Genomic DNA, 12,964 nt, shown 5'->3' on the forward strand with positions numbered 1-12,964 from the left:
AAAACCATGCCTTCCACATGCCTCTAAGTATGTTGCAGGCTGGGAGTGGGGAGCGGCAAAGCTCTGTGCACTTAACATTGCCCTGGGGAGCACGTGCATCAGCCAAGATGGGTTCTGCACACTGCAGGTTGTGCACATTGAACAACTGCCAATGAACAACTCACACCTTCTGCCAATGAACAACTGCAGTGTTCTAACCAGGTTGCAAGAGCACCTAGGAGTCTGTGGAATAAATAAATTGAACCAATGAAGGAACTGTATGGACCCTTGACCAGGCCTCGCCCTAGGCTGCCTTTGGGCTCTGGAGACCAGCAGACTAGTATACCAGTCCCCACTCAGCCACTTCTACTTCTGAGGTGTGACCTCAGGCAACCGCTGCAGTTCCCCATCTATAATTGCCAAATGGAGATACTCATTCCTGAAACAATGTAGGTAAAGTCCCAGCAGTCACCTGTGCCTGGTGCGGGTGGTGGGGAGACAGGCACACTGCCAGCTATCAGCGAACAGGCACACGTTCCCACACCAATCCAAGGCCTCTCATTCCAGGCAGGGAGGGTTCCAGGGAGCTGTTCCTGCCAACACCACATTAGCCAGTGCTAAGCTTGGGATGCTCTGGCCTGGCCCCTCCCAGAGGAGAGAAGAGTGAGGCCCTCCCTTTCTCAGTATCCCAGCCTCAGACACTAGCCTCCTTCTTTCCCAGCCAGGGAGTCTCAGAAGTCTTCCACAGCTACCCCACTTAAACAATTTTCCAGCCACTCTCAGCAGGGAGCAGGACGGAGACACCAGCCCAGGACCCAGCCAGACCCAGGGCTCTTGTTTGCCCATGAGACCTGGGGCAGGGCATGGTACCTCAGACAGCCTCAGTTTCCCTGACCCACAGTGGAGAGATTGAACCTTTAATCAGCTGGGCATTGCTAGGCCCCAGTGCAAGAGAAAAATCTGGATAACAAGCTGGGAGGGGCTATTATCTCCTCCTGCTGCTTGGATCCCCAACCAGGCCACAACCACACCTGCCCCTCTGATTCAGCTGAATATATCAGAGCTCAAATATTAGGATAATCAAGGCCACACACCAGGGAAGGGCAGTGAGGCCCTATCCCTTAACCTCAGGAACACTTCCTCCTCCTACAACCCCCTACTGGGAGGAAATACAGAGTTAACAGCCCTGATCTATCAGGAAATAGTCTTTATTACAAAAATTTGCATGTAAACAACCACTGCACTGAACAGCCTCCCTCCAGAGCATGCACACCCCAAGTGTGGAGAAAGAGTCCTTTCCTCACACAGAGGCCTGCCCCACGGGCTGGGCTCAGGCTGCTGCTTGGGACACACACTGGCCTGTACACACATTGCTGTGGGCCCAGCCCTTGATGGTCACTGGGAGCTGCCTCCCTGGGCAGCACTGTCTGTCTGTCTGTGACCATGAGGTGGGGTATGCCCAGAGTCCGAGCCAGCCCTGAGGCACCTAGGGCAGTTGGCTGGGCCAGCCCACCAATCCACCCACGTGTATGCACAACACAGTATGTGCCTGTGGAGTCTAGAGCACGGAGAGATCGTGGCAGGACTTGGACTTGGCGCGAAAGGCCATCTTGCGGCTGTTGCGTGCTACAATGCGGCCCAAGAAACGCTTTGCCTTCTTGCCAAGGCTCTCTCGCCGCCGGGTACCCGCCTGTCGACGTGCATTGGCCTCTTTGCTGTCCCTGCGCAGGCGTATCTGGCGCACGACACCCTCAAACAGGGCCTGGACATTGTGGTGCAGCGCTGCTGAGGTCTCAATAAACTTGCAGTCGAAGACCACGGCACACGCCCGGCCCTCTGGTGGGGAAAGGCACATTCTGGTTAAACAAAGTGTGGGTGGGTGAGAAGTCCACTCAAATCCTGGTCACCCCATTGCAGCTGCCACTCAGGAATCTCAGGGTCAGGGAAGGGGGATCCCTGGGTGGTCCCCAGAAACATAGAACGTAGCTCCTGTACAGAGGATCCAGGGCATTGCTGGGTCACCCAACTGGTAGAATGTGCCCACGTTTAAGGAGTTCACAAAGGCCCACAAAAGGAAACTCGTTCATTGAAATAATTTGAAGTCGGATATTGAAATAGAAATGCTACAGTACTCAACACAAGAGAACGAGAACCTTGTTGAGCAGCTTAGTGCTTCATGGTTTGGTGTTATATACCAGTGAAACTAGAAGGAGAATGTCACCAAGTCACTGCTAGGCTCCTCTGAGGGGCTCAGTTCTGGGGGGTCACAGAGGAGAATGCTGAGCCCAAGAGGGGAGAATCCTCCCCAGGCACAAGCCCATGCCAAGACTGGCCCCGGCCCCAAATCCACTCTGTGACCTCCTATCCCAGTTCTCTGCGCTCTCCTCACCCATTGTCTGTCAGGCCAGGGCCAAAAGGGACAGGAGACGAGGACCCTGTGGTGGCCCAGCTCGGTGCGCAGCAGTTTCCACCTCCCCTCGTGCGTTTGGTCCTTTCCCCAGTCCTCTTGGACCTTTGAGAGTCCAGTGGGAGGGTAGCAGTTTTCTCTCTCTCCCCCTCAAGTTTTTTTCCTGAACATTTTTAGCCGCTCATGATCCCCAGGGACTTGAGCTGAGCCAAGACTGAATGGACCACAGCCCAGTTAGGATGTCCCTCCCTTTCCGACCCGCTCCCTGCTCACCATCCAAGGAGACCTCTCGAGAGCGCACCAGGTCGCTCTTGTTGCCCACTAGGATAATGGGCACGTCATCCGTCTGCCGTGCCCGCCGCAGCTGGACTCGCAGCTCTGAGGCCTTCTCGAAGCTTTCCTTATCTGTCACTGAGTACACGATGACGTATGCATCGCCCATAGCCATGCAATGACCAGGTAGCCAGCGGCCACTATCCTGGGGAACACATACATACACATATCTACCCAATAATTCTCATGCCCCCAGGCTACAAGGCTGCCACTATCAGCAGGCCTCTATCCCCTGGGTCACGCTCCCACCCTGCCCTGGGTCTCAGCCTGCAGCCTACCTGCTCCCAGATGTCATAGACCATGAGTGATGCCTCCTCTCCATCCACTATGATGGACCGATCATATGTGTGCCCTAGGAAGGAGACTAGTAGTCAGGTTACCTGCTGGCTGCAAGAAGCCACCCTCCCACACCATGTGCCAGGTTTACTGTTCTGGCCACCCCTTCCAACTCCACTCCAGAGCCCCCCTAACCTTTCCCTCCACTTATGGCCACTATTGTGACAACAGAAATAACAGGGCTGGGAAGTGGGAGGTAGAGGGCATGGGGGGCCTTCCTGATCCTCACCTAGACACCTCTTCCCCAAGCTACCAATGTCCTGGGTGGCCAATCCTGATGTCTTGGCCCCAAGGTAACTCCGACCACGGTGGCCTGAGTTAAAATAGTGACTGTCATATTCTTAGAGACTTTGTCACCCAGGGCTCTCTCCTAGAAACTCCCTCTGGTTGTGTTCCTGTCAGCCCTGGCAGGGAGGGATGTCCCATTCCCATCCTAAGAGTTGTCTTAGGTATGGGTCTTCTACTCCGGGCATCTCTCCCTCTAGCAAGAGCTGGAGGTCCCCTCTCTCTTAATTTCCCCAACCATGAAACGGGTCAGTAGAGGCATGGTTCTGAAAATGCCTTCAGAATCCCACGGTATGTGCGGCTTTTAATCCAGTTCCCCAGCCCTGTAGCCCTCAGTCCCAACCCTGGCATCTCCCCTGCCTTGAATAGTCCCAGCCCCTCACCTGCAGCCTCTGCTTCAGGCCCATCCTCTACACCACCGAAGATTCGCGCCAGAGCGCTCTTGCCCACGCCAGGCGCCCCCAGCAGCAGCACCTTGTAGACGCTCTCGTCTGAGTCACTGCCCCCTGAGCTGAGCGACTCGGAGGAGCCCTCGTGCCATTCGAGCGTCGCACCCTGGGCCCCGGTCCCGGTCCCGGTCCCGGCCGCTGCCAGAGAGCCCGGAGCCAGCGCCGCCTGCAGGTCCCGCTCGTCCACCGGCATGCTTCGGCGGTGCAGCGGGGGCGCCGGGCCCCAGGGTGTGCTGCCCCGACGGCGCTCGCGCTCCCGGCCCCCACCGCGGTTCCCGCCCGCTCCGCTGCCGCCGCCATTCAGAGTCATCGCGCCCGACGCCGTCTGGGGAACGGGAGTGGGGAAGGCAGGGTAAGCCGTGGTGTATAGGGTGTGGGAGGCCGGACCCCTGGCGCGCCTGCCCTATCCCCGGCTCAGGCAGGACGCTGGAGCCGAGGACCTGCCGCAGTCCCCTCTCGGCCGTGAAGGCGCTCTGACTCTGAGCCACTCTCCCGACTCATCCATCCGCACCCCGGACGGAGCGACCACCCTCACCCTGCTATACCAGGACACTCACCCACCCGCACACGGACACGGTCAGAACTAGGTTCCAGGCCCCGATACAGTCCACTCGCAGACCCTGGCTCGGACACCCGACGCTGCTGCAGCCTTTGCCTCCTCAGTCCGCTCTGGGCCCCGGGCTCCAGAGCTGTCTATTTAAGCGTCTGCCCGCCCCCGCCCCCACCCCCACCCCCGCCCCCACCCCCACCCCCGCGCTCGCCCACGTCCCCGCTGCTGCGGGGGCTGACGTGTCCGTCCCCTCCCCCTCGGGGGAATCCCCCACCCCCTCCCAGGACCTCGCACCACCCGCCCCACCAGACTGGGCAGACAAAGCCTGGGTCTGAGCGTTTGTGGTGGGAGGCAGGGAAGGAGGCAGAAGGAATGGGAGTAGGTTGAATGGTGCGGGGGGAGGGGTTTGAAGTTGGGGATACCATCGTGGGTGGGGGTCAAGGGGGAAAACCGGAAGGGCCCACTGTGCCAACTCCCCTCTGGGGAAAAATTAGTTCTGGCCCTTTAACAGTGAATTCTCCCTTTGTTCTCCCCCAGCCCTGGCCTGTTGCCCAAACAAGCAGACCAATACAGGCTGGACAGACTTGACCCTTCTCTGCTCAGGACAACCACTCCCCACGCTCCCATATCTGAGCTAAAACATAAGGGTCCTAAATCTGGACCTCTGGTCTTAGCACCAAGTCCTCTCTACTCCCCTCCCTGTCCTGGGGAGCTGAAGGTTCTACCTGATGCGCCTCCCCTTCAGGGTGTGGGCTAGTGTCAAAATGTGAGCCCCTGGGGGCACATGGAGAGCTGTTTGGGGCAGGGAGTCAGGGAAGGGAGGTGCTCTGGCAGTGCTTTGCAGGTAGAGGTGCATACTTGTTTCTGGGGGAAGGAATACAAGCCCAGAGAAGGGAAAGGATGAACTCAGCACCACCTCACCTCCCAGCACCCTCCAGACAGCTGCCAACAACTCTGCTAAAAATACCTGGCCCTGGCCCTTCTGCTCCTGGCCTTTCCGTTCCTGGTCGTTCTGCTCCTGGGCTGGAGGTTGCCCAAAGTTGGGGAAATCCTGGCAGATAGGTGTGTCAGATGGCGGCAAGAGTGGATGGGGTGGATGGGACTGGACCAGAGTCAGGGCTGAATCCAGCCACTTTAAGTCTTCAATGGCTCTCTCCTTCCCTCTAGCCCCATAAGGATCTACTGTTCAGAGCATATAACAGGATCTGGAAGTTCAGACTCCCATCTAGGAGGGGCAAGGGGTAGAGCACCCTTGGGGCAGGGCTGGGGCTGGGGGGATAGAATTAGCCACCACTTGGTGCCACCACTGCCCAGAGCTCACCCCCTCCTTAGACCTAGGGTGGGGGCCAGGGCAGAGGGGAGATGTCATGGGGAAGCTTGGTTTCTAGACCTGGCTCTGCCTCCAGACTCCTGGGTCTTGCTTCCTCTCCCAGCCTCAGGGTGCCCAGCTATAAAATGATCTGTTCCCCCCCTTGCTCATGTCTAGGGTGTATGAGATTGGCAGCAGGCCGGCTATGAGGTACTTTGTGACAGGGATCTGCTATCAGACTCTGACGTTTGATTGTAATGAGTGTAGCTGGGGTGGGGGCACCCATTCAGGTCTCAGGTGACATCAAGGATGGATGGATCCTAGTGGGCTGTTGTAGGTTGCCATGGAGACCTGGGTGGGGTTCTCTGGCTGCTGCATTAGTTTCCTTGGCAACATGGAAGAGGGCCTTGGAGTGAGGAGGGCCTGGCTAAGTAAGTAAGAGAGGGTTTGTGGGGGCCTCTCTGATCTTGAGGTCCCCAAAGTAGGCAAGGGCTAGACTGAGGGGTGGCCTGCCCACTTGTGTCTTTCCCATGGTCCTGGGGTCTTGGAGGCCTTGGCAACCCTATACTGGCTCTGGCTTCCTGGATGAGGTCCAGTGGCAAGAGGGAGTTGTGATTTGAACCTCCCGTCAGGACGCAAGTCTCAAGAGCCAGCAAAACACTTCCCATCAGGAATCCTGGATGGACCGCTTATGGCACTCCTACCCACCTCACACATGACCTTGCCACTGAAAATAACCCCTGCATGTCCAGCACAGGGTAGGTATGTGGGGGTAGCTGTGACCCTTCCCAGCAGGGAGCCATGCAAGGAATTAGGGCTGGGTTTCCCCTCAAGTAATCTGAACTCTTGACTTCAGCAGTGTTTCTTCATTGCCAAGGGAACTGCATCCACATTAGGCCAGTCAGGCCCCAAGCATTCCCCCAACAGCCCAGACACACCACAAGCCTAGGTATGGCCAGGGGCCCCAGGAACCAAGAGCAGGACATGACTCTGAGACACCCCCACTCCCACCTCCTGGTCCTCTCAGCTCTCTGGGCTGAGTTTGGCTGCCCAGAAGGAGCAAACTGAGTCTGGAACACATCTAGTACAGCCCAGACTTCAAATCTCAGCTCTGCCACTTGCTAGCTATTTCACCTCTGTTCATTTATCTTGAGTGAGCCTCAGCTTCCTCCATGTAGAACAGGGATAATGTCTTCATGGGATAATGTCTTCCTTCATGTAGAACATGGGATAATGTTATAAGATATAAATAACGTGAAATGCAAAAGTAAAGTGGTTGGCATAGGTCTGGCATGTAGTCGTATCTCAATAGGAACACTTTTACCATTCTTGTGTGGACAGGACAGGTTGAGTGAATCTGTGGCCCTCTCCTGCTTGTTCTTTCCTGCTTCTGTTCTGTTCTCTCCAAAATAGTGATCTGCCCAGAAGAGGGGCAATGCAGATACCCCCCCTCTCCCCCATACCCACCTTCCCTCTGTGGGACCCACACCTTTCCCCCTCCTTCCAGTAGCAAAAGGTCATAAAGGGAACTTGGTTGGGTTTCAGTATCCCCAGCCCTCCTCACACAACAGCCCCCATGTCCCAGTTCCTTTGTTCTAAGGCTCAATTCATTCATTCATCCCATTGACCTGTACTAATTACCTACTATGTGTCAGGCCCTTTGCTGTGGGCGTGACAATAAGCACAAACTGACATAGCTGGGCATGTTCATACATGTCATCTAATCCCTGGGTCAATCTCACCAGCTATTTGTTGTTCCCAAGCCTGAGAAGTCACAGTCCAGAAATAGAAGAGCAAGATACACCTGACAGAGGGCTTCAGAGACCTAAAACTCCACCCCTATCTCATACCCATGTATAACAGCTGGAGTTCCAGAAAGTTGCCTGGGCACTAGCCCAAGGATTCACAGATGGTGTCTCTGCAGGCAGCAGCCAGGGGCCACGCACAGATGAGTCAAGACTGACAAGGGGACTATCTGATATGCCAGCTGTGACATGAGCAGCTTGATGTCCCTTGCCCACCATGGCGTGGCTGCCAGGAGGGCCAGTTGAATGACTCAGTGACACCTGCCTCCCCAGTGACTTCCCACCCCCAAGCTGAACAGACACCACAGAAACCTTAGATTGGGGTTGTCAATACAGAGGTACATACATGGTAAAACCTACATCTGGGTACAGGTGGTCGGGGACACTCCCTGGGCCTGAGGGACCCTGGTTGGACACCATGCCTCTCTGGAGCGCTGAGGTTCTTCATCCATGGAAAGGGGCGGGAGGTACAGTGCCTGGAAAATTACCTGAAATAGGTGCAGATCCATTTTAAATCTTCACAGAGCAGTCCCAAGTGATTGTCACAACTATGCCCACGTTACACATGAAGAATCTGGGCAACATGGGCTGAGGACTTCACCTCTCTAAGCATGAGCAGCCAGATCTTGGTTACTGGGTGATGAAGCCACTCTCTCCTGGAATTGGGGACTGAGGGGGTGGGGCAGGCACAGGCCCTTCCATTCAGGCGACAGTACCCCTTGCCAAACGAGCAGTACCTGCTAAACTGCTTAGGTTCCTTTTTACTCCCTGGCTGAGGTCTTGGGGAGTAAATAATTTATTTCAGAAGCTTGTTTCCTCACCTATGAAATAAGGATAATAAAGGGTAGCAACTGCTACACAGGGCTGGGTGGAGGACTGACGGACTAGGTTGTATATGCAAAGCCCTCAGCCAATGCCCACTCTCAGGTCAGGCTCAGTGTTGTCAGCAGACCCTCAACAGATTTTTGAAGAGCCTCTGGAAATCTCTGCCCACAATCACACCTGAGCTTTCGCAGGGATGAAGCGGACATGCTTTTTAATATCCCCACTTATCCCCAGAGAAAGAAACTGAGGCAGGAAATCATGGCATTACAGTTCCTAACTGGCTGATCCCAGATCTAAGCCCCAGGGTCTGTCCTGGTGACCATCTGTGCTCTGGGCACAGGGCTGAGGGAGGCAGAGGCCCCAGACCTCAGCACCTGAAGTAACACACGTCTGTGGGGTTGCTGATGGAGAGGGTACTTCAGGTTCCTTTCCACAGAGAAACCTGTTGTCACTGCCCTGACAAGGGAACCAGAGCAAGTGTCACCAACAGTGAGACAAGCAGGGATCACACAGCTACTGGTGGATGCTAAAGGACACATACAACACTCTTGGGCAAGGTTCTCATTAATAAACTCAGACCTGAACTCAATCAACTTCTAGTTTATAAGAAACATAGCAGACAATGGAGCAAATCAGACTGTGGAACTTCTTCAGGACAACTCACCTGACTTAGAAAAAGTCAGTGTCAATAAAGATTAAAAGATAAGGAGTGGAGAGACAGTTCTAGAAGAGGCTATAGAGATAACCATTGCAATGCATGAAACTTCACTGGAGCCTGATTAAAAAACAAAAAAACAAAAAACACAACAACTATGAATGACATCTTGGGGAAATTCATAAATGATTGGATATTAGACAGTATTAGGGAATTTTTCATTTTTTGGCCAGATAATAGTATTGTGGGACCCTGGTTGGACAGGAGTAATACAGGATTACAAGAGTAATACAGTAATACAGGATTACTCTTAGGAGACCAGGATGAAGTACTTAGACGTGAAGGTCATGTGTCTGCAGTTGACTCTTAAATACAGTTATACATACACACCTAAAGCCAACATTGCAACATGTTAACAACTGTTGAATTGATGGGTATACTCGTGTGTTCACTACACTACTCTTTCAGTTTTTTTTGTATACTTCCAACTTGTCCTAGAAATCAACCATTAGAAGAAATTTTAAAAATGAACTGCATCTTGGGGTGCCTGGGCGGTTCAGTTGGTTAAGCATCCAACTTCGGTTCAGGTCATGATCTGGCTCACGGTTTATGAGTTCGAGCCCCCATGTCGGGCTCTGTGCTGACAGCTCAGAGCCTGGAGCCTGCCTCGGATTCTGTGTCTCCCTCTCTCTTGACCCTCCCCCACTCACAGTCTGTCTCTTTCTCTCTCTCTCAAAAATAAGCAGACATCAAAAAAAAATTTTTTTTAATGAATTGCATTTCATCAACCCAGCCTGTATAGAAACTTGCACTCATGGGGCACCTGGGTGGCTCAGTCAGTTGAGCATCCGACTTCGGCTCAGGTCATGATCTCGTGGTCTGTGAGTTCGAGCCCTGCGTCAGGCTCTGTGCTGACAGCTCAGAGCCTGGAGCCTGCTTCTGATTCTGTGTGTCCCTCTCTCTCTGCTCCTCCCTGACTCATGCTCTGTCTCTCTCTGTCTCAGAAATAAATAAACATTTAAAAAAAAAAAAAAAGAAAGAAAGAAACTTGCACTCATAATCACCATCTCCTCTCAAACCCTGAAGGACCCCACCAAGGTGAAAAAGAATCTGAGACATGCTGGGAAATGAATATAAATTAAGGATTTATTACAAAATGCAAAATGTTAGTTTCTCATTGTCAGTGATCCAAGAAAACAAGGCCATGAACCCTGGGTGTGGCTGGGGGCAAAAAGCCAGGTTTAGGAGCGGGCTGACAGGCACTGGTTCACAACCTCCAACAGGTGGGTATTCTCTAGGGCAGCTGCCACCCGTTCCTTATCCGCAAGCTGCTTGTTCACTGGATAGGAAGGAATAGAGGAGGATCAAAGCCAGGCTCTGGCCAGCCTGCCGGCCAACCCAACTTCTAAGCCTTTGTATGCATATACACACTCGCACCAACCTACTGTCACCTCCTTCCCAGGACCCTAAGCTTTGACCAAGCTACCCAAACCACCTGAACCCACACCTATCCCACCCTATTGAGATCCCTTCCACCTGGCTGCTCATGTCTGTTGCCTCATGTACTATAAAGTCTGACACACCCTGGTCCTGTGTACTTAGGAGAGGAAAAGGGCAGGGATGGAAGAACGTGGTAAGCACAGGAGACTTAAGTCAGGCCAGCTTCGCTCTAGGTTGCCACCTCCAATGAGGAGTCACCCACCCAGTCGGCCTCCTTCCATCTTGCCCTACAGCCCACCATGGCAAGGGGGAAGCCACAGGGCCAATGCCTCAACATCAGCCCACACTTACCTGCGTGCTCTGAGGCATGGGTCCCTGGTGTAATGTGCACGTCCATCTGGGAGGGAGACAGGTGAGGCCTGAGCACTCATCCCTGTCTACTCCTTTGTCCCCTCTCCCCCATTCACCACCTTCCACTGATCCTATGTCCTAATCATGACTGTGGACTCTGGACCTTCCATTATGCCCCACACCCACCCACAGCCGCTCCATCATCTCTCTCCAAAGAACTGGCTGACTGCTGTTGATTTAAAGGGTTGCCTGTGCCCCATCCCTGCTCTAAATCTATCTACAGCTTCCTACTTCCCTTCCTGCCAAACTCACTACTTTTCTGCACTTTCCAGCTCAGGCCATTATACTTGTCCCATTCAAGTGTAAAGGCTCCTTCCAGTTTCATCTCTGCTTGTTGGGATCCTGGCTGGCCTCACTTTGATGTCCATGTTCATGCTCTCCATGTCCTCCTCAGTAGCAGAAGCTCACCCCTGTTCCACCCCTGGGCCCCAGTTCCAATTCACCTTGAAACGCTGGGGAAGAGATCGAAGAAGCTTGACTTTGATGGACAGGCCAATAAGGGTGGCCATGCTGCAGTGCGGAATGGTGGGTGTGAAGGCCACGGCCACCGTGCTCTCGGGGTCGCTCACCTGGTTGAGGAAATGAGATCTCAGGAGGAGGCCCTCCCTCCTCCTTAGTGTGTTGCTTCAAGCAAATCGTCTAACTTCTACAGGCCCCAGTTTCCTCATCCATAAAATGGGCACAGCAATTCCCCCTTCCCAAGATCCCCTGAGGAGTCCGTGAGCTGAGAGAAGGCCAGCCTCCTGGTGGCCTGCTGGGCTTTTCTGACTCTCCCGAACAACCTGCCCCCTCAGACGCTGGGAACGACTCACCTGAACCCGGACTTGCTCGACTACATTCAATTCTTCCAGCGTCAGTGGATGTTCCGGGTCATTGATGGAGCGAATCAAATGTGGCAAGTGAAGGAAAAGGGAGTCTGCCCCTTGACCCACTCAGAACCCTCCGCCGGGAATGTCTGGCCCTGATACAGCTCTACCAACTACTGGACAACACTTCAGCCCCCTCCCAGGGCCCCGCGAACGCGCCCGCGCTTAGCAGCGGCGGATATCGAAGATCTCGCGTGCGTCGATGCTGTCTGGAACCTGCTCGTCCTCCTCTCCCGCGGTCACCGGCCGCTCCCCAGAGCGCTCGTAGATGAGGGGGTTAGCGTTCTCCAAGAGGCCGCCCCCCACCCCGCCGCCCCCCACCATCGCGAAACCGCTGCCGGCCGCACTAGGCGTGCACTTCCGCTCTTACCGGAGCACTTCCGGGGGACGGTTAGGGGGCGTGGCGTGGCGTGGCGACGAGGTCGCAAGAGGGACATGCTGCACCAACCGTTCTAGCTCTGGGGTTTGATGGGAGCTGTGGCCTCGGTTCACTCTGTGCGCTAACCCGGAGAAATGCAGTCCGCCTGGCAAATACACAGAGAAGCCACTCGAGCGGTGTTGGCCGTTCGAGCCCGCAGGGTGCTGGACGGCGGAGGCCACGGCTGGCTCTCGGGGACACTAAAGACCGGCCTGGAGTATCTTCAGGCACCACTTCCTCCAGGAAGTCTGCCTTTCAGGCTGGGCGGGCGCTCCCGTACCAAATGCCCTCTGTGCTAGCACCGTTTACTGCGTTTCGGAACCTCCCAATGACGCGCCTGCACCACCCCCACCCCCACCCCCCATTCCACCTAGGGCCCGGGAGTGCCCTGCCGAGTCCCCAGCACGGGGACTAACAGGTGCTCTTTAAATGTTTGTCAAATAGATAAATGACCTTGAGCTCGATCTTGGCGGGTAGGGGAGGGAGGGGTGGAAAGCCGTGGGATTGGGTTGGGGTTGTCTTTACGATAATGCCACAGTCATGCGTGCACTTCAAAAGGTAGATTCTGACTGAATAGAGAGGAGGTCCACGGAGACCCTCAGATCAGGGACAATAAGGCCATGAGGGACCTTGAGATAGACCCAGAAACTGAGTCCTGAAAGCAAGAAGGAGCTTTTCAGGATGGGCAGTCACACCTCCCTGTCTTTTCTCATGCACTTCCCTTCACCGTGAACAAAGATCACTCCCATTTCTCCATCTGTGGGAATCCTGACCACGCACCTCCTCAAGGAATCTCTTCTGGGTCCCCCAATCACAGGTTATTGCTCCCACTCTCTGGCACCCTTATCAGGTCTGTGACTATAAAGACAGTGAATGCAGTGACTCCAGGTTGAGGA

General features: G+C 54.5%; 2 protein-coding genes across 3 annotated transcripts; both read right to left on the reverse strand.

Moving 5' to 3' along the window:
- Positions 1 to 1,171: 1,171 nt before the first annotated feature.
- RRAD (RRAD, Ras related glycolysis inhibitor and calcium channel regulator) lies at positions 1,172 to 4,477 on the reverse strand. Of its 2 annotated transcripts, none has more exons than XM_058708712.1 (5): positions 4,351 to 4,477; positions 3,724 to 4,114; positions 2,998 to 3,071; positions 2,660 to 2,864; positions 1,172 to 1,815 (listed from the first exon to the last, which is right to left on the reverse strand). In XM_058708712.1, the coding sequence occupies exons 2-5, from the start codon at positions 4,097 to 4,099 to the stop codon at positions 1,538 to 1,540; spliced, it is 933 nt and encodes a 310-aa protein (XP_058564695.1). In that variant the 5' UTR covers positions 4,100 to 4,114; positions 4,351 to 4,477; the 3' UTR covers positions 1,172 to 1,537. The 2 variants fall into 2 exon arrangements, with proteins under 2 accessions (XP_058564695.1, XP_058564694.1); XM_058708711.1 differs by having other exon boundaries at positions 4,347 to 4,477.
- A 5,584-nt stretch (positions 4,478 to 10,061) lies between these two features.
- CIAO2B (cytosolic iron-sulfur assembly component 2B) lies at positions 10,062 to 12,292 on the reverse strand. The gene is made up of 5 exons (XM_058707536.1): positions 11,831 to 12,292; positions 11,597 to 11,674; positions 11,228 to 11,353; positions 10,725 to 10,770; positions 10,062 to 10,272 (listed from the first exon to the last, which is right to left on the reverse strand). Exons 1-5 carry the CDS (start codon positions 11,972 to 11,974, stop codon positions 10,175 to 10,177), a joined length of 492 nt encoding a protein of 163 aa, XP_058563519.1. The 5' UTR covers positions 11,975 to 12,292; the 3' UTR covers positions 10,062 to 10,174.
- Positions 12,293 to 12,964: the final 672 nt, after the last annotated feature.

Source organism: Neofelis nebulosa, chromosome 17 (genome assembly GCF_028018385.1).
Source record: "Neofelis nebulosa isolate mNeoNeb1 chromosome 17, mNeoNeb1.pri, whole genome shotgun sequence".
NCBI classification, from domain to species: Eukaryota; Metazoa; Chordata; class Mammalia; order Carnivora; family Felidae; genus Neofelis; species Neofelis nebulosa.

What these genes read in the sequence shown, in the direction of transcription:
- RRAD (XM_058708712.1), bottom strand. Translation starts at nt 4,099, where the DNA reads ATGACTCTGAATGGCGGCGGCAGCGGAGCGGGCGGGAACCGCGGTGGG. An exon ending in GCCTGAAGCAGAGGCTGCAG is followed by an intron (nt 3,072 to 3,723) that starts GTGAGGGGCTGG and finishes TCTCCTTCCTAG; the next exon opens with GGCACACATATGATCGGTCC. An exon ending in TCTATGACATCTGGGAGCAG is followed by an intron (nt 2,865 to 2,997) that starts GTAGGCTGCAGG and finishes TGTGTTCCCCAG; the next exon opens with GATAGTGGCCGCTGGCTACC.
- CIAO2B (XM_058707536.1), bottom strand. Translation starts at nt 11,974, where the DNA reads ATGGTGGGGGGCGGCGGGGTGGGGGGCGGCCTCTTGGAGAACGCTAAC. An exon ending in ACGCACGCGAGATCTTCGAT is followed by an intron (nt 11,675 to 11,830) that starts ATCCGCCGCTGC and finishes CACTTGCCACAT; the next exon opens with TTGATTCGCTCCATCAATGA. An exon ending in TCGAGCAAGTCCGGGTTCAG is followed by an intron (nt 11,354 to 11,596) that starts GTGAGTCGTTCC and finishes TTCCTCAACCAG; the next exon opens with GTGAGCGACCCCGAGAGCAC.